At 40.0% G+C, this 25,361-nt stretch overlaps 1 protein-coding gene across 1 annotated transcript in view; it reads right to left on the minus strand.

Annotated features, from left to right (window-relative positions):
* The window catches only part of tmeff2a (transmembrane protein with EGF-like and two follistatin-like domains 2a), a 196,949-nt gene that overhangs the window by 99,448 nt on the left and 72,140 nt on the right, over nucleotides 1-25,361 (minus strand). The window contains exon 4 of the mRNA XM_014163911.3: nucleotides 11,103-11,129. Within this exon, the coding sequence (XP_014019386.1) occupies nucleotides 11,103-11,129 (27 nt within the window). The remainder of the gene's footprint in view (nucleotides 1-11,102; nucleotides 11,130-25,361) is intronic.

A 25,361-nucleotide genomic window follows, 5' to 3' on the forward strand; every position in this document is an offset into this window, starting at 1 on the left:
ATCACAAATACCCAAAACACAGCTAAATGCAGCACTAATCTTTGACGATCTTCATCAGATGACACTCCTAGGACATTATGTTATACAATACATGCATTTTTTGGTTCGATAAAGTTCATATTTATATATAAAAACAGCATTTTACATTGGCGCGTGATGTTCAGAAAATATTTTGCCTCCAATACTGCCGGTGAATCAGCACCACAATCTACAAACATACTCGTCAATAACATTGATAAAATATTAAACTGTCATTCAAAGAATTATAGATTAACATCTCCTGAATGCAACCGCATTGCCAGATTTCAAAATAACATTACTGGGAAATCACACTTTGCAATAATCTGAGTACTGTGCTCAGAAAAATACACTAGGCGATACAGATAGCCGCCATGTTGGAGTCATCTAAATTAATAAATAGTATTAGAAATATTCACTTACCTTTGATGATCTTCATCAGAAGGCACTTCCAGGAATCCCAGGTACTCAACATATGTTGTTTTGTTCGATAAAATCCATAATTTATGTGCAATAGCTTATTGTTGTTCGTGCGTTCAGTTCAGCTACTCCAAATGTTACGACGACGAAAAGTTAAAAGAAATTGTATTTACGTTCGTTCAAACATGTCAAACGTTGTAAAACATCAATCTTTAGGGCCTTTAGAATGTGAAGATTCAGTAACATTTCAACCGGACGGTTCCTGTGTCTTGAAAAACGTTTTGGAACGGAGGATCCACCCTCGTGAACGCGCACCAATGAAGTGATGTCATTCCCTGGCTGACCACGTTCCCAGCCTTCTCATTCGGTCTCTGTTCATCGTAGACGCTTCAAACAACTTCCTAAAGACTGTTGACATCTAGTGGAAGCCTTAGGAAGTGCAAAATGAACCCTAACTCACCGTGTGTTCGATTGGCAATGACTTGAAAGGACTACAAGCACCAGAATTCTCACTTCCTGTTTCGATTTTTCTCAGATTTTTGCCTGCCATATGAGTTCTGTTATACTCACAGACATCATTCAAACAGTTTTAGAAACTTCAGAGTGGTTTCTATCCAAATCTACTAATAATATGCATATTCCAGTTCCTGGGCCCGAGTAGTAGGCCGTTTAATTTGGTTACGTTTTTCATCCGGCCGTGAAAATACTGCCCCCTACCCTAGAGAGGATAATGTTTCCTTCTTTATTTAGTATGTTGGAGGTGTAAATTGTGATTTGTGTAACATGTTTGTGTAGTTTTTGTTATTGTAAACAAATTCAATATAAGTCAACATACCGGTAAGGCAATTGCTGTCTTTAAATTCGTATTTGTAGTATTAACTGCATCAATTACAGTAGGCAGGGTTCGCACAAAGTCCTTGAGGTGCTTAACCTCTTACATCCAGACGTTCCGCTAGCGGACCACCTGCTCCAATATCCAATGATAGGCGTGGCGCGAATTACAAATTCCTCAAAAATACAAAAACTTCCATTTATCAAACATATGACTATTTCACAGCATTTTAAAGACAAGACTCTCCTTTATCTAACCACACTGTCCGATTTCAAAAAGGCTTTACAGCAAAAGCAAAACATTAGATTATGTCAGCAGAGTACCCAGCCAGAAATAATCAGACACCCATTTTTCAAGCTAGCATATAATGTCACAAAAAACAAAACCACAGCTAAATGCAGCACTAACCTTTGATGATCTTCATCAGATGACACACCTAGGACATTATGTTATACAATACATGCATGTTTTGTTCAATCAAGTTCATATTTATATCAAAAACCAGCTTTTTACATTAGCATGTGACGTTCAGAACTAGCATACCCCCCGCAAACCTCCGGTGAATTTACTAAATTACTCACGATAAACGTTCACAAAAAACATAACAATTATTTTAAGAATTATAGATACAGAACTCCTTTGTGCAATCGAGGTGTCCGATTTTAAAATAGCTTTTCGGTGAAAGCACATTTTGCAATATTCTGAGTAGATAGCCCAGCCATCACGGCTAGCTATTTAGACACCCAGCAAATGTAGCACTCATCAAAGTCAGATTTACTATAAGAAAAATGTTATTACCTTTGCTGTCTTCGTCAGAATGCACTCCCAGGACTGCTACTTCAATAACAAATGTTGGTTTGGTTCAAAATAATCCATAGTTATATCCAAACAGCGACGTTTTGTTCGTGCGTTCAAGACACTATCCGAAGTGTAAATAAGGGTCACGAGCATGGCGCATTTCGTGACAAAAGATTTCTAAATATTCCATTACTGTACTTCGAAGCATGTCAACCAATCATTTTTTATGCCATTTTTCTCATAAAAAAGCGATAATATTCCGACCGGGAATCTGCGTTTAGGTAAACAGACGAAAGAAAACAAAGCATGGGGTCGACGCGGGCACGAGCCTGAGTCTCACAGTACTGTAACCAGCCACTATCCAAACGCGCTACTTTTTTTCAGCCAGAGCCTGCAAAGCCACGATTCAGCTTTTTGCCGCCTTCTGAGATACCATGGGAGCCGTAGGAAGTGTCACGTAACAGCAGAGATCCTCTGTAATGGATAGAGATAATCAAGAAGGGCAAGAAATTGTCAGACAGGGCACTTCCTGCATGGAATCTTGTCAGGTTTTGGCCTGCCAAATGAGTTCTGTTATACTCACAGACACCATTCAAACAGTTTTAGAAACTTTGGAGTGTTTTCTATCCAAAGCTAATAATTATATGCATATTCTAGTTTCTGGGCAGGAGTAATAATCAGATTAAATCGGGTACATTTTTTATCCGGCTGTGAAAATACTGCCCCCTAGCCATAACAGGTTAACCAACAGTAAAGTTCAAGAAATAGAGTTAAGAAAATATTTACTAAAGTATTTATTTTTATTTTTTAAATGACAAAATTACATAACAATATCGAGGCTATGTACAGGGGGTACCGGTAACTTTAAATTAAGACCGAAAGCTAATTTGTACAATATAGCTAATAAAACAAATGCCTCCAGTACAAGACTAATCACAATAAATGTCAACCTGTGGGGTGGATGGGGCTATATTTCGCTGGATATCTGGGAGCAGAACGTATTTGGCCGGATGGGAGGTGTCTGTATTTGGTCATTCTGCCCCCCCACATAAAGTGGATAGCAGAGAACATGCCTACTATTTACCCTCACTTCTAGGACAGACTAGAGACTTAGATATGCAGTTTTAGAAACTTCTTCGTCCTGTAAGGGATTTTTGTAGCACAAAAGGCTGCGGGCCAGAAGGTTGTGGGTTCGCAGACCACCATTGACAACAGTAGTGGTGGAAATACGGTATAGACACTTTATATTAAAAGCATCTGCGACGTCATTATGAATCTAAGCATGGTACTTTCAAAATGTAGGCCTACTTTTCCAATCCAGACAGAGTAGGCCTAACCGATGCAGAAAAGTGTTTGCTTTAACTGCTGGAAACTCATCTTCCGTGGCTTAACCCAACTAGAGGACACAAGTGTTTCCCTAAAAGCTGTCTGGGTTTAAACATCTTCTATTTTACATTAAGTGAATAGCTCAATCAATTGATAGCGACAGAATAAGAGCAGGTTAGCGTTTTTCAACATGAATCTTGTTCTGGAGGCAGCTCTGCAGAGTGGCACTGTGCAAAATACCCCTGTATCAAGATCAGACAGGTCTTGATGCACATTCCAACACAGCATTATGTTCATGAGTATCCAAATGTGTCCAGGTCCGATACAGACCGTATCAACACTTCAACACACAGTTGGACACACCGAGAAACGCACCCACTTGTGTCAGAATCCATGAACACATTTGGACACATACATGTGTCAAATGTTTCAAACCACCTTGATACAGTCCATCCTAACATCTCAAAAGTAAGCATTTAATCCCTTTTTGAATAAATGTATTATACATTTTAATGTACCTTTTAAATTAAGGGTGCTCATCGCCATGAACCCAGACCTTCAGAGTTACAGACCGGGACTTTTATTATTGATTCACAATGTGCTCTTTAAAAAGAGAAAAAAGATATATGTTCATACCTCATATCAAGTCTGTCAAACAAATTACTACTTTTAAGTCCTAGGCCAGAGAGTGGCAAGTCAAATTCAAGTACTTTCAAATACTTTTTCAAGCACTAATATTTATTTTGAAGGACCATCCATTTGTAATAGTTCATATTATGCAATTGTTTCTAGGCGCCACCAGATGACAGTATATCGCCACAACCTCATGAAAAAAAACAACTAACTTAGTATTCATCACCACCTGACAACTTGTAATCAATAATACATTGTTCCACTACTTATTTACTACATACATGAGTGGTAAATCAGTACTGATGATGTTGTAATTTGAGTAGTGAGGAGCAGAGTTTTGGGACATACCTACTGGTGAACACACATTTCCTATTTGCATTACTACACAATTCCAGCTTAATTACTGTTTTATTGGGCATTTGGGAATCTACTACTCAATAGCTATGAAAAAGCGTCTTGCTTCCGACTGGCAGCTTTAGTGTCGCCAGTCCAGGAGAAGGGTGGGCTGTATGAGGAAAACGGCCCGTGAACGGCTACCAGAACAGCCGAAGCACAGCTGCCGCTTGATAAAGTGGAATATCGCGGGCGCCTCGTGAATGAGGCGATTGGCAAAAAGCTCTGGAGGTTGTTGCAGAGAAAAAGTCACATAATGTAGAACTGGCGCCAGTGTAGGATGCAGCGTTGTGTCTTTCCCCTTTCATGTGGCTCTTCAGGGCCGATTCACCCATGCTCGCAATGTCAAAGTCCGACACATTTTTTGCACATTACACGGGGTCAGTTGGTTGGGTCCAGTGGTGCAGTTGTAAAAAAGTGGGTAAACTACACTTAACGAAAATATTAAATGCAACATGTAAAGTGTTGGTCCCATGTTTCATGAGCTGAAATAAAATATCCTAGAAATGTTCCATACACACAAAAGGCAGGGTTTAACCTACATTTTCCTGGAATTTTAGCTATTGATGTGACGTTTGGCGGCGCCTAATCAGTCAGTTCTGTACCTGCCTGGCTGAGTGGCAGTGTGGGTGTAATGAGCGAGCTCGCCTGACAACCACAGAGCGAAACACGTAAGGAAATGAAACTTGGTAGTCTGTCTGAAAACTTATTTGCAAGACCAATACATTTTTCAAATATTTTTCATAAACTTAATTGATCATTATCTGTTCTCTCATTTTACTTCAGAAAATGTCAGATTTTCAAGGTATTCCTGTACTTGAATTTCAGAGTGCCAAATTCAAGTACTTTAACCTGTTATGGCTAGGGGGCAGCCTTGTGTGCTACAAAAATCCCTTACAGGACGAAGAAGTTTCTAAAACTGCATATCTAAGTCTCTAGTCTGTCCTAGAAGTGAGGGTAAATAGTAGGCATGTTCTCTGCTATCCACTTTATGTGGGGGGGCAGAATGACCAAATACAGACACCTCCCATCCGGCCAAATACGTTCTGCTCCCAGATATCCAGCGAAATATAGCCCCATCCACCCCACAGGTTGACATTTATTGTGATTAGTCTTGTACTGGAGGCATTTGTTTTATTAGCTATATTGTACAAATTAGCTTTCGGTCTTAATTTAAAGTTACCGGTACCCCCTGTACATAGCCTCGATATTGTTATGTAATTTTGTCATTTAAAAAATAAAAATAAATACTTTAGTAAATATTTTCTTAACTCTATTTCTTGAACTTTACTGTTGGTTAAGGGCTTGTAAGTAAACATTTCAAGGTAAGGTCTACTACACCTGTTGTTACTTGGCGCATGTGACATATAAAATTTGATTTGATTTTGAGTGTGATCCTGTATACAGCAGTGAGTAACTTGTTAAGCCCATGGCGTGTCATTACAGTATGTATTGACTATGGGAGATCAATTGAAATTGAATTCATATTTGGGTATCACACTTAATTCAAATGAATGGAGTGGAGGCGAATCCATATCGCTGTGGTTTCTGAATGATCATTTTATAAATCTTTCAGTTCAGCTATGGTATTTCAATGAAGTTAAATGCATTGTTTGTCCCGCAATTATTCAACCCACACATCAGACACAATACTCATGTGGCCACATGCGCACATACACAAGTGCATTTACACACAAGCACGTGGCAGTACACACACACACACACACACACACACACACACACACACACACACACACACACACACACACACACACACACACACACACACACACACACACACACACACACACAGCATAAAGATTGGGCCACAAGAGGCCATAATATGAACTATACATTACAAGTACTATTTTACAAAAAAAAGTTCACTAAGCTTCTTACAAAGGCCGAAAGATAGGAAGAATTATAAGAGAATAGAGTGAAATAGGAGAGGAAAGGTAAAGAGAAAGACAAAGAAAAAGAGAGAGAGACATGGAGAATACCTTATAAATACTGATAACTAGGCAATAGACCGCTGCATTTGTCCCTACCAACCAGTGTTCTGAAAGGGCATCTGTAGTAATGAAGGAGTTTTTCACCGTTTAAATAGTTTCTCAATGAACCTAATAAGTTGTAAGATGCTCTTTCCCAGCACGATTAAGTACCTTTGGCTATGTGGACAGAGGTGGTTGGAAAATTTGGTAACAATAATATCACTATAACACAAAGTTGAAAGGTTCTTCATCCTAGACCTGGGTGTATGTTTTTGTTCTAGCCCACAACTAACGTGAATACCCCAAAGCTTTATGTGTCATAGCTCTACATGTAGCCTTCATTGTACTGCGGCCCAATCCCAAACCGATCCCTTTGCCTAATGCCTAGGCCATTGTTGAACTAGGATCCTTGAGGATATGATAAGACAGCCACTTTTTGTCTTCAGTCTTTTTAGAGGACTCTATCAAATGTCTTGAGGCTTGAGAAGCCCCTGATAATATTGTAGTGTATTTTTTTCACCATCTCTACATTTATGTGCTATCAGACTGGTACGGAAGAGTCTTAGGGCTAAATTAAGAGAAAAAATAAATAAACGGTGATGGCTGGTGGTAGTTGGATTAAAAAAAAGGCACAGATAGCACTTTAAAAAAGTGGCAATATTTCTAGAATAAAGTGCCAATATTTCCAGAATAAACTCAACATTTTTATAATAAAGTCGACATTTTGAGAATAAATGTATAGTTATATTTCAAGATTAAAGTATAAGATTTGGTTATTAATTGCGTCTTCCTGGCTCCCTGTTGCTGTGCGTGCCACCATTGAAATTCCGGAGTTAGATGACAGGTGAAACTATACTATAGAATTGGCTTTAGTAACAAGGAAATCCTTGCTCTTTTAGCACATAATAACCATATGATAATAAGTATTACTGTAGGACCTGGAAGAGGTTGTGTTGCAGATTGGAGGAACCACAGAAGGAGGAACCACACGGACTTGGATGAGGTATTTCATGCAAATCTGTGTGGTTACATATAGGGAACAAAAATAAAAATGCAACACGCAACAATTTAAACGATTTTACTGTTACAGTTCCTATAAGGAAATCAGTCAATTGAAATAAATAAATTAGGCCTTATTTCACAAGTGGGCAAGGGCCCACCCACTTGAGATCCATGCCCAGCCAATCAGAATGAGTTTTCCCCTACAAAAGGGCTTTATTACAGCCAGAAGTACTCCTCAGTTTCATCAGGTGTCTGGTTGGCTAGTCTCAGATGATCCCACTGGTGAAGAAGCCTGATGTGGAGGTCCTGGGCTGGCGTGGTTACACGTGGTCTGCGGTTGTGAGGTAGGTTGGACGTACTGCCATATTCTCTAAAACAACGTTGAAGGGGGCTTATGGTAGAGAAATTAACATTCAATTATGATCTGGCAACAGCTCTGGTGGACAATCCTGCAGTCAGCCTGCCAATTGCATGCTCCCTTAAAACTTGACACATCTGTGGAACTTGAGACATTTCAGTGGCCTTTTATTGTCCCCATCACAAGGTGCACCTGTGTAATGATCATGCTGTTTAATCACAGATATGCCACATCTGTCAGGTGGATGGATTATCTTGGCAAAGGTGAAATGTTCACTAACAGGGATGTAAACAAATTTGTGCACAAAATTTGAGAAATAAGATTTTTGTGCATATGTAAAAATTCGGGATCTTTTATTTCAGCTCATGAAACATGGGACCAACACTTTACATGTTTCATTTATATTTTTGTTCAGTATACATAGGTAGAAACAGGTGGGTTGTATGTGTATGCAGCTGTGTGTGTGTTGGGTGGCGGAGATCTAATACATTTGTCCAAACACACGCATGCTCACACACACACACACACACACACACACACACACACACACACACACACACACACACACACACACACACACACACACACACACACACACACACACACACACACACACATACACATACACATACTCATACACATACTCATACACATACTCATACACGCAAACACAAACGGTATCCCCAAAGCAATACCATTCTAACAGCCATGGTACGTTGTCAGAATACAAAGAGACATGAGTTGCGTGCATCAGTCCCTGTCATGGTGCCCTTCAAATTTGCTACAATGTTATCCTCAGTCCCTTGTGTATGCCAACACTTTGCATAGTATCTTGGAGAGTAACAGCTATCCCAGAAGACTATATGTCGAAACCGAAAGGGTAAATTACAAATGTGTGTGTAATTGCATGGTGTTTTATGTACACTTCCAATAAAGTAGTCTCATAGGCCATGCTTATAATCTTGTGAATGTAAGTCACGGATTGCGTGGAAAAGGATGTGGCGCGTCCCTGTTGGGCTCAAGGGCTGCCCCCAAACCCCTGTCATGGACCTTGCACTTGCATAGCCACAGGGCAGGGGGGTAGGGGTTTGGTTAAAGCCCCATCTGAAACAGTAATTTAACCTAACATGTCTAAACACTACCCTCTGTAAGGTGAACAAGTGGTAGCCTAAGTTAGCGGGAGAGCTGAGACAAATAGCCTTTAACAGAGACGATGCCCCTGTTTTGGGATAACCTATGCATCCTTTGGTCCTCCCATTCTTGAAGACATCCCTGATAGATGGATAGTGAAAGGAGATATTATGCTAGGCTACCAACAGAGTCATGTCATGTCAGTGATTATTTCTTCATAGCCTAAATAGCCTATTATTGATTTAATAGGTCTATATTTAAATAAATGATTATTTCAATAAAGGGAGAATCCATCCATGAATATATTCAAACAGTGCCTAAGATTAGCTGCTTTGCGCATGCAGGAGTTGTCCTTGGGTTGCCTCTCCTCCCACAGACACGTTTGCATAAAATCCCTGCTTCATTGTTTATTCCTCCCACATAAGTTGGATAGGCCTATAATTTACTTTCACTTGCCCACTGTATGATATATTTTTTGCCTTAGCACTACACAGCTGATTCAAATAATCAACGCTTGATGATGAGTTGGTTATTTGAAGGAACTCCCCTCATCTGGTTGTCTTGGTCTTAATTGAAAGGCAAAACCAAAAACCCACAGACACTCGGCCCTCCGTAGAATGAGTTTTACACCCCTGCCCTACAGGGTCACAGATTAGTCATGGTTTGAGAAATGACTACAAGATATATTTTGTGCAATAGGTTTCCTCAAAAGTTTTGAGTAATGACAGTACATTGGGGTTTACAGTGTGTGTGTGTCCAAATCTCCTTATCTATATTTCAATCGGGACCTACCAGACTACCATAAACAGCTCTGAGATTCATCGTCGGCCATTAATAGACATTAGATTTTTATTGGGGGCTGTACTTGTGTTAGTGCCTCTGTACTACTCTAACCCCATTTTATAACTGTCTTTACCTTCTTTTTACCCATACACTGCCATATTTTCTCTATCCCTTCTTCCTGCCATCCTCACCTTTCTATTATTTCTCCATCTATCTCTACCTCCCTCCATCTTTTTCTATCACTCTACCTCCATTCTCGCTCTCTGCCTCCTGCTTCCTCCCTTTCTTTATCTCTCTTCCTCATCTCTATGGTAATTTCTGTCTTATTTCACTGGTTGACCTCCCACCCTCTTCATTTCCGCTTCTCTCTGTCTGTCTCTCATTTGGAGGTCCATAGGCAGAGTGCAATCTGTTTATCATATCTGGCTCCGGGATACTTGTTATTCCTCCATCCACATGCACTAATGAACACACTTGCATGGACAAACCCACATACACACACAGGAACACACACATGTGAGCACATACGAACGAGAGCGCATACACATGCACGCACGCAAACACACAAATCAACATACATGAGCTAAACAAACACATGTATATACAGAAAATCCAGCTAAAAGAATTACATCTCTTTAGCACAGATACACACAAGCGTGTATGCTCGTACCTACACCTTTCCTGTCACCTACTCCAAAGCTTCCCATTCCTTTCTACTTTTATCCCAGATCTGCCACCATACAGGTTATAACAGCAACATTAGGAGGAGGGGGAGTGTGAAGAGAGGGGTAAAGAGAGAGAGAGGGTGATGGAGAGAGAGAGGGTTATGGAGAGAAAGAGAGTTAGGTGGATGAGAGAGAGATTGAGAGAGAGATGGAGAGGAAGAGGAAGCAAGCAACACACTCCAGAGAAGGGACTCATTTCCTGTTTCTCTCACCAGGCTCTGTGACCATAGCTGCATCCCAAATGGCAACATGTTCCACTTCTTATGGGCCCTGGTCAAATGTAGTGCACTATATTGTGAATAAGGTGTCATTTGCATGGTACTGGGGTTTGCTAAGCATCTTAGAGTGCTCTTACTGTTTACATGCATGATTATTTAGTTATTGCATGGTGTGTGTGTCAGGATGTGTCTGCATGTCTGAGAGAATACAAACAAGTGTGTGTGTTTGTGTGTGTGTGTTTATGTTCTAGAGCGCGTTTGTTTGTTCATTTGTCCATGCAGTGTGTTTATTGTGCGCGTGTGCGTGCATGTTTGTGAATATGCATTCGTTCCCCATCTGAATATGTTATGTGAAAGCTCACTTCCAAGTAGTGTGTCATGGCCAGTCTTGTTTCTAAGCAAGGAGAATGAGTACAGAAACAACAGTAAATGAAAATGAAAATGAATGAAGAGAAAAGAGTAGAGCGATCTTACCGTCATCTCCCGAGCCTGACCCCGCATCTGTGAGAGAGAGTGAGAAAGAGGGGTTGAGAGAGAAGGAGAGTGAGAGAATTAAAGACAACATCTGAGAATGGTTTGTGACAACAGATGAACCAAGCCTCCTGCTAAACACCTATTGTAATCACAACCTCACAATCACAAAATTATATCTTCCAATCTATCATCGTCTTTGTATACGCTTTCTCAATATGGTTGTGTGGTATATCATTCCATCTGTATGCCCATTCGAATCCTGCTGCATCCTTGTACAGCGTCCTCCAAGACATCTAGCATACACTGTTGTTTAGTGATATGCCTCTGAAAGGGATACTGATGGCCACTTATTGGAGCTGCTGCAGTGGTAACATGAGAAGCAGCAGACCACTATGCTAAACCGACTAGAGGAGAAGCAGACATTCACTCCCACCATGTTCATTATGCACCAAACAGGAGAAAATGGTCTGAAACAGGGAAGCAGTACATGGACTTATCCAATAAGAAACGTTCATTTTCATTTAATGTTGCAAATTGTTAAATAACGTTTGTTACAGTGTGCCTTAATGAACACGACCCAGGTATCCGTTGTAAAGCTAGAAGCAAACCTGATAAGCCTAAAAACGAGGACCCCTAGTTAACCATCTTCATTCTTTACCGTAAACCTTACGACATACTGTCTGTCAATGAGAGAAAACAAATAAGACAATACTTTGGAGAATCATTATTGTTTTATTTTTTTAATTTCACCTTTATTTTTAACAAGGAGACCCTATTTCGATAAAGACACCATTTTACTGGGGAGGAGAGGTACACCAGGGGAAAGTTATTAACCTTGCTGTGCCTCACTGTACCTCAGACACCTAAGGTTATGTTGCATTACTCTCACTCTATCACACACACTCACAGACTGACACACTAAAACACACACTTAAAATGTACTATTTAAGAATGCATATATACTGATAAAAACAGAAAATGTGAGATGGAGAAAGAGCAGAGTGACTCGCTGTGTCCGAATATCCAAACTTGCATTCAGATTACTAATCCGTTAGATGTAACCGATTACAGAGAAAATGTAACTGTAATCACTTACTAGTGCTGAGCGATTAACCGAAATTTCGGTTATTTTTTGTTTTTTTACCAACTAATTGACCGATGTCTGTTCAATTATTTGAATTCCATTTCTTTCCATTTTTTTCTGTGAGCTCAATGCGCATTTTCTCTAGAAATACTGTAAATCAGATCAAACCCGAACTGTGCGATCTATTAGGGAGCTGTAGTTTCCATCAGGCCAATATCCGACATAGATTTGCGCAGAAAATGTGGTTAACCCACACTGCCCTCAAACCAAGGCACGCTGTCTGCTAATTATCTATATGCTTGTCAATTTCAAATGATTTTCTAAAAAGTTATATTTCGGAAAGTATTTAGACACCTTAACTTTTTCCACATTTTGTTATGTTACAGCCTTTTTCTAAAATATATTTTTTTATTATTTTTATTATGAAATATCACATTTACATAAGTATTCAGACCCTTTACTCAGTACTTGTTGAAGCACCTTTGGCAGTGATTACAGCCTCGAGTCTTCTAGGGTATGATGCTACAAGCTTGGCACACCTGTATTTGAGGAGTTTCTCCCATTCTTCTCTGCAGGCCCTCTCAAGCTCTGTCCGGTTGGATGGGGAGGATCTCTATACAGCTATTTTCAGGTCTCCTCAGATATGTTCTTTTGGTTTTAAGTCTGGCTGGGCCACTCAAGGACATTCAGAGACTTGTTCCGAAGCCAATCCGACGCTGTCTTGACTGTGTGCTTAGGGTCGTTGTCCTGTTGGAAGGTGAACCTTTGCCCCAGTCTGAGGCCCTGAGCGCTCTGGAGCAGGTTTTTGTAAAGGATCTCTCTGTACTTTGCTCTGTTCATCTTTCTCTCAATCCTGTCTCATCTCCCAGTCACTCCTGCTGAAAAACATCCCCACATCACGATGCTACCACCACCATGCTTCACCATAGGGATGGTGCCAGGTTTCCTCCAAATGTGACACTTGGCATTCAGGTGACAGAGTTCAATCTGGGTTTCATCAGACCAGAGAATCTTGATTTTCATGGTCTGAGAGTCCTTTAGATGCCTTTTGCAAACTCCAAGCGGGCTGTCATGTGCATTTTACTGAGGAGTGGATTCTGTCTGGCCACTCTACCATAAAGGCCTGATTGGTGGAATGCTGCAAAGATGGTTGTCTTTCTGGAAGGTTCTCCCATCTCCACAGAGGAACACTGGAGCTCGGGTTCTTGGTCACCTCTGTGACCAAGGCCCTTCTCCCCCGATTGCTCAGTTCGGCAGGGCGGTCTGCTCTAGGAAGAGTCTTGGTGGTTCCAAACGTCTTCCTTTTAAGAATGATGGAAGCCACTGTGTTCTTGGGGACCGTCAATGCTGCAGAAATGTTTAGGTCCCCTTCCCCAGATCTGTGCCTCAACAAAATCCTGGGACGGAGCTCTACGGACAATTCCTTTGACCTCATGGCTTGGTTTTTGCTGTGACATGCACTGTCAACTGTGGGACTTTATATAGACAGGTGTGTGCCTTTCCAAATCATGTTACAATCAATTGAATTTACCAGAGACGGACTCCAATGAAGTTGTAGAAACATCAAGGATGATCAATGGAAACAGGATGCATCTGAGCTCAGTTTTGAGTCTCATAGCAAAGGGTCTGAATACTTATGTGAATAAGGTATTTCTGTTTTTATATTTAAATCATTTGCAAACATTTCTAAAAACCTGGATTTGCTTTGTCATTATGGGGTATTGTGTGTAGATTGATGAAGAATTTATTTTATTTAATCCATTTTATAATAAGGATGTAATGGGGAAAAAGTGAAGGGGTTACAATCCTTTCCGAATACACTGTATATTTCCATATTTCTAAGTCCTATTCTTGAAGATCAACGGGTATGTAATTCATTGGAATGACTACAAATCTGTCTGACTTTGGTGTTTTATATAAATATATAGCCTAATCGTTTTATTACCTGTAATGAAGTAGAAAGTAATGGGTTAGAAGTCTACATAACCCATAAAGTAAAATGCAACATCCATTTTTTGTTATCTACAGTATGTAAACTCTAACATTGATTTATATTGCAATAGATGTCATTTAATTGTGACCGACTGGCTCGATTCAGACTTATTTAGCAAAATTTGAAATGGTGTTTTTTACATTGGATAAAAGTAGAGACTAGAAAAGTGAAATTCATACACTACAGTTGAGGAACAATGGGAAAGTAATTTTTATTGGAAAGTTGATAAACTTCTAACATTGAATGTTTTGGTACACATGCAGGAGAGTACTTCTTTGTCTATGCCCATTTAGCATCGTTCACACCCTCTTAAGCATTAGCCCCACCCATCTCTTTAAGGATTCACATGTGAGGCCATGTGTTAAACAGTGAGTACAGTTGTGTACTAAACAACCAAAGATTTCAAGACTAAAGTCTGGTTTATACTGCGTCTACTGACATGTCAGTATACAGTTGTCATTCATTATTACATGAAAATAAACTCACAAGAAGATCATTATTTACAAGTTAATGGCGAGCTAATTACAGAAAATAACTTACGGTTGTGAGTGTGATGAAATAAAAGCAGTGCATTCTACCGGAGAATTTTAGAATTAGGACACTGTCTCGTTGGCCTAACGTTAACCTGTTAGGGCTAGGGGGCAGCATTTGCACGTCTGGATAAAAAAATATACCCGATTTAATCTGGTTACTAATCCTACCCAGTAACTAGAATATGCATATACTTATTATATATGGATAGAAAACACTCTAAAGTTTCTAAAACTGTTTGAATGGTGTCTGTGAGTATAACAGAACTCATTTGGCAGGCAAAACCCTGAGACATTTTCTGACAGGAAGTGGATACCTGATGTGTTGTATTGACTTTAAACCTATCCCATTGAAAAACACAGGGGCTGAGGAATATTTTGCCACTTCCTATTGCTTCCACTAGATGTCACCAGCCTTTACAAAGTGTTTTGAGTCTTCTGGAGGGAGATCTGACCGAACAAGAGCCATGGAACGATGATGTCCCATTAGACACCTGGCGCGCGAGTTCATGTTGGGTACCCTCGTTCCAATACGTTATAAAAGAGTATGCATTCGTCCACCTTGAATATTATTCATGTTCTGGTTAAAAAAGGCCCTAATGATTTATGCTATACAACGTTTGACATGTTTGAACGAACGTAAATATATTTTTTCCCCTCGTTCATGACGAGAAGTCCGGCTGGCTTACATCATGTGCTAACAAGACGGAGATTTTTGGACATAAATGATGAGCTTTTTTGAACAAAACTACATTCGTTATGGACCTGTGATACCTGGAAGTGACATCTGATGAAGAGAATCAAAGGTAATGGATTATTTACATAGTATTTTCGATTTTAGATCTCCCCAACATGACGTCTAGTCTGTATCGCAACGCGTATTTTTCTGGGCGCAGTGCTCAGATTATTGCAAAGTGTGATTTCCCAGTAAGGTTATTTTTAAATCTGGCAAGTTGATTGCGTTCAAGAGATGTACATCTATAATTCTTTAAATGACAATATAATATTTTACCAATGTTTTCTAATTTTAATTATTTAATTTGTGACGCTGACTTGACTGCCGGTTATTGGAGGGAAACGATTTCCTCAACATCAATGCCATAGTAAAATGCTGTTTTTGGATATAAATATGAACTTGATAGAACTAAAAATGCATGCATTGTCTAACATAATGTCCTAGGAGTGTCATCTGATGGAGATTGTAAAAGGTTAGTGCATCATTTTAGCTGGTTTTATGGTTTTGGTGACCCTGTCTTTGACTTGACAAAACATTACACACAACTCTTGTAAATGTACTGTCCTAACATACTCTAAATTTATGCTTTCGCCGTAAAACCTTTTTGAAATCGTAAAACGTGGTTAGATTAAGGAGATGTTTATCTTTCAAATGGTGTAAAATAGTTGTATTTTTGAAAAATTTGAATTTTGACATTTATTTGGATTCAAATTTGCCGCTCTTGAAATGCACCTGCTGTTGATGGAGTGCACCACGGGTGGCACGCTAGCGTCCCACCTAGCCCATAGAGGTTAAATCCTAATTTGAACTTGGTGCAGGTCATGTTGTTCTTCACAGAAACGTCTCTGGTAAACAAACACTAAATCAAATAAAATGGTACCGTGAAATGGTTACTTGCATAGTAGAGTCTTTTGTTTAAACATGTAGCTAGATAGCTAGATAAACAATGAGCCATAATTCCAACTCATAACGTTACTACCCTGCATGAATCTACAGGTAGCTAAACACTAACCAACTAGGTTCAAAATAAGAAGCGTTTAATTTCCGAAAATGTAGCTAGCTACAGTGTCTTGCAAAAGTATTAATCCCCCTTGGCGTTTTTCCTATTTTGTTGTAATTCAACCTGTCAATGAAATTGATTTTTATTTGGTCTTCATGTAATGGACATATACAAAATAGTCCAAAATGGTGAAGTGAAAATGAAAAAATTAAACACCCTTTGCTATGAAGTCCCTAAATAAGATCTGGTGCAACCAATTACCTTCAGAAGTCACATACTGTAATTAGTTAGATTGCACACAGGTGGACTTTATTTAAGTGTCACATGATCTGTCACATGATCTCAGTATATATACACCTGTTCTGAAAGGCCCCAGAGTCTGCAACACCACTAAGCAAGGGGCACAACCAAGCGGGCGGCACTATGAAGACCAAGGAGCTCTCCAAACAGGTCAGGGACAGTTGTGGAGAAGTACCGATCAGGGTTGGGTTATAAAAAAATATCCGAAACTTTGAACATCCCACGGAGCACCATTAAATCCATTATTAAAATGTTTTAAAGAATATCGCATCACAACAAACCTGCCAAGAGAGGGCCGCCCACCAAAACTCACAGACCAGGCAAGGAGGGCATTAATCAGAGAGGAAACAAAGGGACCAAAGATAACCCTGAAGGAGCTGCAAAGCTCCACAGCGGAGTTTGGAGTATCTGTCCATAGGACCACTTTAAGACGAACACTCCACAGAGCTGGGATTTACGGAAGAGTGGCCCAAAAAAAATAAGCAAACACTTTGGTGTTCACCAAAAGGCATGTGGGAGACTCCCCAAAGATATGGAAGAAGGTACTCTGGTCAGATGAGACTAAAATTGAGCTTTTTGGCCATCAAGGAAAATGCTATGTCTGTTGCAAACCCAACAGCTCCCATCACCCCATGAATACCATCCCCACAGTGAAGCATGGTGGTGGCAGCATCATGCTGTGGGGATGTTTTTCATCGGCAGGGACTGGGAAACTGGTCAGAATTGAAGGAATGATGGATGGTGCTAAATACAGGGAAATTCTTGAGGGAACCTTGTTTCAGTCTTCCAGAGATTTAAGACTGGGACAGAGGTTCACCTTCCAGCAGGACAATGACATTAAGCATACTGCTAAAGCAACACTCGAGTGGTTTAACAGGAAACATTAAAAAATCTTGGAATGGTGTAGTCAAAGCCCAGACCTCAATCCAATTGAGAATCTGTGGTATGACTTAAAGATTGCTGTACACCAGCGGAACCCATCCAACTTGAAGGAGATGGAGCAGTTTTGCCTTGAAGAATGGGCAAAAATCCCAATGGCTAGATGTGCCAAGCTTATAGAGACATACCCCAAGAGACATGCAACTATAATTGCTGCAAAATGTGGCTCTACAAAGTTTTGACTTTGGGGGGGTGAATAGTTATGCACGCTCAAGTTCTGTTTTTTAATCTTATTTGTTGTTTGTTTCAAAATAAAAAATATTTTTGCATCTTCAAAGTAGTAGGCATGTTATGTAAATCAAATGACACAAACCCCCCAAAAATACATTTTAATTCCAGGTTGTAAGGCAACAAAATAGGAAAAATGCCAAGGGGGGTGAATACTTTCACAAGCCACTGTAGACTCGCTTACCCATTGATGAACGCTTCTCTCTCTGTCACGGATGCCCTGGTTGCCCTTTGTTTGAAGATGTAATCCGGAAAGAGGTGTATATACAAAAGCCTTCTGTGTTCTGTTTGACTCCCTCAGCATTTAAAATCAAACACCTGAATTTACCCCTTCTCCTTAGCTATCATACTCTGCTTCCACCGTGCATTCCACTGATTTCAAAACTCGGTCCTCCAGAAAGTTTTGAGCTATCTTTAAAACAAATCTGCGTTCGAAAAGGATTACCTACACATACTGAGAAGCTCATTATAGACAGAATCGTGCTACATGGCAGACCAATCTAAACTCATCTCTCAGCATGTCCAGCCCACCCATTATCTCAGCCAATCATGCCTTTTTCTGTGGCTAAACCAACTAGGCTCGTAATTTAACAATTTTATTTTTATTTACAGATCAAAAAATTCCATTACTGATTACAATTTTAGATTATAACATTTTGAATGTAACCTAATCTGAGAGAGAGAGAGAGAGAGAGAGAGAGAGAGAGAGAGAGAGAGAAGAGAGAGAGAGAGAGAGAGAGAGAGAGAGAGAGAGAGAGAGAGGAGAGAGAGAGAGAGAGAGAGAGAGAGGAGAGAGAGATATGCATGGGGCTGAGGGATTGATATTGGCCACATTTCAAGCAACCAAGTGTATTAAACCACTTCTCATTCCATGTAAAAGCAAAGTATGTGTTTCAATGGGCTATTTCTGCGGCCCACAGTTCTCATTATTATTTCTGTCTGAGACCAGATGGATAGCCCAGGACATGAACCAGAAGCAAAGATATAATGGCTTGTGTCACACACCTACACGCATGCACAAACAAATCAAATCACCCTCATCCATATGCATGCATGGCATGCACTTGAATGAATGACATTTTTACAGAAATGTGTGTGAGCACACATATATACGAATGCATTCAAGCACACACAGGAACCTACACACGCATGTAAGCCCACACACATGCACACACCTGTACAAGCACACACATACACACACACAAACACACACACTGGTTTTGCAATCTGTTTTCTTTTCACATTCCTGTCCATTTCTGTGGATCAACAATCTTCATCTCCAAAACTATCACTCATGCCATTACACCTTGCAGCATAATAAATTATTATTGATTAAAAAGAAGGGTAAAACTTTACAATTCACGCAGGTCAACTATATGGTCACAGACTCCTGTCTTTCACCAGACAGATGGGACTACTGAAGAGAGGTTACAGTGACTCCACACATTTTCCTTCGATATCTGGGATTGTGCATCTTCCCAGTCAACCAATGAGTTGTGACTGCCTAAGCAGCCCTAAAAGGAGCGCTTTATTTGAGCCACTGGAACAGGATCCATAACCTCTCAATTTTGGATGCTTGCGTTACAGAAACTATTTGGCATGAAACATAATTTTTATTGTTTACAATGGAAAAATTCTAATAAGAACGGAGATAAATGAAGTTGACTCCTCATTAATTATCCTACCCTTCAAAAAATCTTAGAAGAAAAATAGAAATACCTTATAACACAGTACCAGTCAAAAGTTTGGACACACATACTCATTTAAGGGTTTTTATTTATTTTTACTATTTTCTACATTGTAGAATAATAGTGAAGACATCAGCACTATGAAATAACACATATGGAATCAGGTAGTAACCAAAAAAAGTGTTAAACAAATCAATAAATATTTTATATTTCAGAATCCGTTTTTTTATGTTTAACACATTTGCAAAATGTTTCTAAAAACCTGTTTTCGCTTTGTCATTATGGAGTATTGTGTGTAGACTGATGATGAAAATGTTTTATTTAATCCATTTTAGAATAAGGCTGTAACGTAACAAAATGTGGAAAAAGTCAAGGAGTCTGAATACTTGGCGGTGGCCTGTCTACCTGAATGCTGGCCTAGAGCACAGGCGGAAACACATCTGCAGTTTGATAGGAACAGACAGACTGTAGCCCACTTAAGTCACAAAATGGAAAACCAACTGAAATCAGGTTAGAAACATCGATATTGATCTGTTTTCACAACAAAACTAATTTCATTAAACTGATGAGAGCCCCTCTCTCTGCATGCTTGAGAAAGGAATAAAGGAGAGAGGAAGGAGGCGATGGAAACGCTCATGGTGAGATATTCAGTAAGGTAAATATTGAATAAACATTGTAACAATGTTGTCACTTTCCCTCAATAGCACCAGCCTTCGGCCATGTTGGAAAAAAAACTTGTTGTTCACCTATGGGGAAATGGACTCAGTTTTCACTGTTCCACGTGGCTATGCTAATGGTTAACTGCACTCCACAGTGCAGCACCACCACTCAATCTGATGGAGTAACAGTAGCATCCCATGCCTATCAACTACCATTAACTCTCTGTTAGCTCACTTTTAGCCTAGCAATAGCTTGGTAAATACCAGTTCATCCGTAACCTAGAGGTAAACAAACACAACCTTTACCTCAATTCTAAAAGTATACAAAAAATGACCATCTCTTCTTGAAAAACATGTTGAAAACATTATTTCACCTTCAATTAATATTACTAACAACTCAAAGAACTTCCAATAATTTGTTTTCCAACTTTGTTTAATTTGGAAATTACAGCGCTCTACCAGGCGGTTGAGAAGTCAAGGGACTGATGTCGATTTTGAGCAAATTATGGTCATTTTGTGTCCAAACATGAATAGCATAGACACCATTTCAATGTCTAGTTTTGATTTACATTTGGTTGAGTTGTCAACTAACGTGAATTCAGTGTGAAATCAACAAAAAATGTCACCATGTCATTGGATTTAGTTTAAAAGTTGGGTGAAAAAAAGACGACATGCCCTTACGTTGATGACTTTTAGCAAACCCAATCAGTTTTTTTTGGGGGGGGGGGGGTGGGGGGGGGGGGTGAAATGACATGTAAACAATGTTGATTCCATCAGTTTTTGCCCAGTGGGATTTACCCCAAATGTTTTTCTTGAATTTAAAATGATCTAGGTTCTTCCATCATATTTCTCACATGTTCAGACAACATTTTGACATAATAAATCAAAAAGTGCAGTTTTTTATTACTATTATAACATTAAACTGCAGAAACCCAAAAGGATACAAATGATGTAAATTGATGCAGGAGGGCTGTCAAAACATGCTATACCAGCCTGTTGAAAATAGGGTTAAAAGGTTAAGAAATAAAAGATGATACAACTTGAAGGCATAATTATAGATAAGTGTTGTGTTGTGAGTCATAAAAACTGCAAAGCCAGGGCTGGAACATTTAAGCAACTTTTATACATGGTCTTCTTCCTTACAGAAACTCTCTACAGAGTCACCCAAATGTGACTCTTGGTGAAACAGTACTTAAAAATTACAAAAATAACAATCAAATATCAGAAGTACACAGTGGTACCCTAAAGAAATGCATTTGAGTACATGCCTCAGTAGCATGACTACAAACCTTGGCGCTGTGTCCTTGATTGCCATTTGGCAGAGACATCAGATCCTGACGTCTGGCCTATCGGCCTTGGCTCTGGTCACACAGGGCTGCTGGGAGGACAGAGCCCTGCTGTCACACGGCTGTCAGACGTGTTTACTGAGGTAAACAACAACAAGGAGCCTGGCTGTGTTGTCAACATGTAGGCTAGTGTACTGATGGAGACCAGACCTGTTTACACGTAAACACAGGTGTTCATGGAGATAGCGTAGCCTATCAGAGAACAGAGATGCCTGGATACTAGACAGCCAATTAGAAGTTTGGTGTGGATAGACGGGGTGTGAACCATCCAATCAGATGCTGTTAAGATATGCCTGGACATACAGTATCACGTTTGTCCAGGCATATCTTAAACATACAAACATATCACATTCACTGACAGTCCATTCCAGAGTTTAACATGAGTCCTACTTTAACATGAACAATTTAAGCACAAAGGAAACCATATGGGGGGACATATCGGCATGGTATCCATATACATCCATCACACCGTGTGATGTTTTCTCTAGAGGTAGTGAAGAAGATGGAGAGAGTGAGTAGGCAGATGAAGGATGGAGTGACAGCTCTTATTTAAGCCATGAAAGGAACTACCCACTGTGCACAGCACATCATTTCAAAGTGGAGAATTTGGAAATATTTGGTTGATATGTTGATCAATGAGATTATAAACTATTTTCACCCACTCAAAAATACAGTCAAAAATGTGTTGAATTCCCAATGTCATATCACTGTGCTGTCAACCATTTAAAAGAACAACAAAGTTCAAATGGGAATACAATTTAGATATTTTACTTAATATGTTATCACTGTACTTCATCTACTAGCACAAACAAAATGACCTGGACTGCAATTAAGAATATTTAAATACATGGTTCAAGTGGTCATTGCCGTTTCAGATCATGTGCAGATTATTAATCCAATTGTGAAGATCTCCACAGACCTGCAACATTTGCATGCTACTTTAACATTTATTGTTACAGTAACCTCAAAATGTGGCCAAGGATGTGTTACTCATTTTAAAGTGGAATAAATACTGTTACATTAGTTTGTAAAATAGCCTTAACTTAAGGCTATTTACATATTACAAGGGTAATATTCAAATGTGTTTAGTTGACAACACAACCAAATATCAACATTTAAGGAAATGTATACACTGCATGAATAGTTTCATTCTTTAACTTTTATTTTTGGTTGAGATCGAGACCTGAATGCAACATATCATTTGTTAACTAATCATAAGTTAATTAATAGGACTAAATCAAACCAAATCAAACTTTAACTTGAACTTTAAATACAATTAGATTTGATTTAGTCATATTCTTTAACTTAGATATTTGGTTGGGCTGGAGATGTGAATCCAACATCTACATTTTGATAGCAACAGTGAATCTATTAAGTGGAGATTTGTCAACAATCATTCTCACAATAGCACATTGGTGACAAATATCAAAGCTAAGCAGTGCTGGGTTTGCAACCCTGGAAAGAAGACAAACTGGTACCTCTAGATAGATCAGTAGGAGATGCTGCTCAGCCTATTGTTTTTTCTTATAGAGGATATTACGTTGAAGATCTGACGTTATTTCAAAGATACAAAATCAACATATACTGCTCAAAAAAAATAAAGGGAACACTTAAACAACACATCCTAGATCTGAATTAAAGAAATAATCTTATTAAATACTTTTTTCTTTACATAGTTGAATGTGCTGACAACAAAATCACACAAAAATAATCAATGGAAATCCAATTTATCAACCCATGGAGGTCTGGATTTGGAGTCACACTCAAAATTAAAGTGGAAAACCACACTAGAGGCTGATCCAACTTTGATGTAATGTCCTTAAAACAAGTCAAAATGAGGCTCAGTAGTGTGTGTGGCCTCCACGTGCCTGTATGACCTCCCTACAACGCCTGGGCATGCTCCTGATGAGGTGGCGGATGGTATCCTGAGGGATATCCTCCCAGACCTGGACTAAAGCATCCGCCAACTCCTGGACAGTCTGTGGTGCAACGTGGCGTTGGTGGATGGAGCGAGACATGATGTCCCAGATGTGCTCAATTGGATTCAGGTCTGGGGAACGGGCAGGCCAGTCCATAGCATCAATGCCTTCCTCTTGCAGGAACTGCTGACACACTCCAGCCACATGAGGTCTAGCATTGTCTTGCATTAGGAGGAACCCAGGGCCAACCGCACCAGTATATGGTCTCACAAGGGGTCTGACGATCTCATCTCGGTACCTAATGGCAGTCAGGCTACCTCTGGCGAGCACATGGAGGGCTGTGCGGCCCCCCAAAGAAATGCCACCCCACACCATGACTGACCCACCGCCAAACCGGTCATGCTGGATGATGTTGCAGGCAGCAGAACGTTCTCCACGGCGTCTCCAGACTCTGTCACGTCTGTCACATGTGCTCAGTGTGAACCTGCTTTCATCTGTGAAGAGCACAGGGTGCCAGTGGCGAATTTGCCAATCTTGGTGTTCTCTGGCAAATGCCAAACGTCCTGCACGGTGTTGGGCTTTAAGCAAAACCCCCACCTGTGGACGTCGGGCCCTCATACCACCCTCATGGAGTCTGTTTCTGACCGTTTGAGCAGACACATGCACATTTGTGGCCTGCTGGAGGTCATTTTGTAGGGCTCTGGCAGTGCTCCTCCTGCTCCTCCTTGCACAAAGGTCGGAGGTAGCGGTCCTGCTGCTGGGTTGTTGCCCTCCTACGGCCTCCTCCACGTCTCCGGATGTACTAGCCTGTCTTCTGGTAGCGCCTCCATGCTCTGGACACTACGCTGACAGACACAACAAGCCTTCTTGCCACAGCTCGCATTGATGTGCCAACCTGGATGAGCTGCACTACCTGAGCCACTTGTGTGGGTTGTAGACTCCATCTCATGCTACCACTAGAGTGAAAGCACCGACAGCATTCAAAAGTGACCAAAGCATCAGCCAGGAAGCATAGGAACTGAGAAGTGGTCTGTGGTCTCCACCTGCAGAACCACTCCTTTAGTGGGGGTGTCTTGCTTATTGCCTATAATTTCCACCTGTTGTCTATTCCATTTGCACAACAGCATGTGAAATGTATTGTCAATCAGTGTTGCTTCCTAAGTGGACAGTTTGATTTCACAGAAGTGTGATTGACTTGGAGTTACATTGTGTTGTTTAAGTGTTCCCTTTATTTTTTTGAGCAGTATATATATATATAATTTTTTTGACTGCTTAATTTCAAACAGGGATGTCCAACACCAGTCCGTGAAAGGTACTGTGTGCAGGCTTTTGCTCCAGCCCAACACTCGGGGTGACAGGTAGCCTAGTGGTTAGAGCGTTACCCAGTAACCGAAAGGTTGCTAGAATGAATACCCGAGCTGAGAAGGTAAAAACCTGTCATTCTGCCCCTGAACAAGACAGTTAACCCACTGTTCATAGGCCATCATTGTAAATAAGAATTTGTTCATAACTGACTTGCCTAGTTAAATATAGAGTTGAAGTCGGAAGTTTACATACACTTAGGTTGGAGTCATTAAAACTCGTTTTTCAACCACTCCACAAATTTCTTGTTAACAAACTATAGTTTTGACAAGTCGGTTAGGACATCTACTTTGTGCATGACACAAGTAATTTTTCCAACAGTGCCTCTTTGCTTGACATAATGGGAAAATCAAAAGAAATCAGCCAAGACCTCAGAAAAAAAATTGAAGACCTCCACAAGTCTGGTTCTTCCTTGGGAGCAATTTCTAAATGCCTGAAGGTACCACGTTCATCTGTACAAACAATAGTCCGCAAG

This window comes from Salmo salar, chromosome 21, assembly GCF_965601325.2.
Source record: "Salmo salar chromosome 21, fSalSal1, whole genome shotgun sequence".
Classification (NCBI taxonomy): Eukaryota; Metazoa; Chordata; class Actinopteri; order Salmoniformes; family Salmonidae; genus Salmo; species Salmo salar.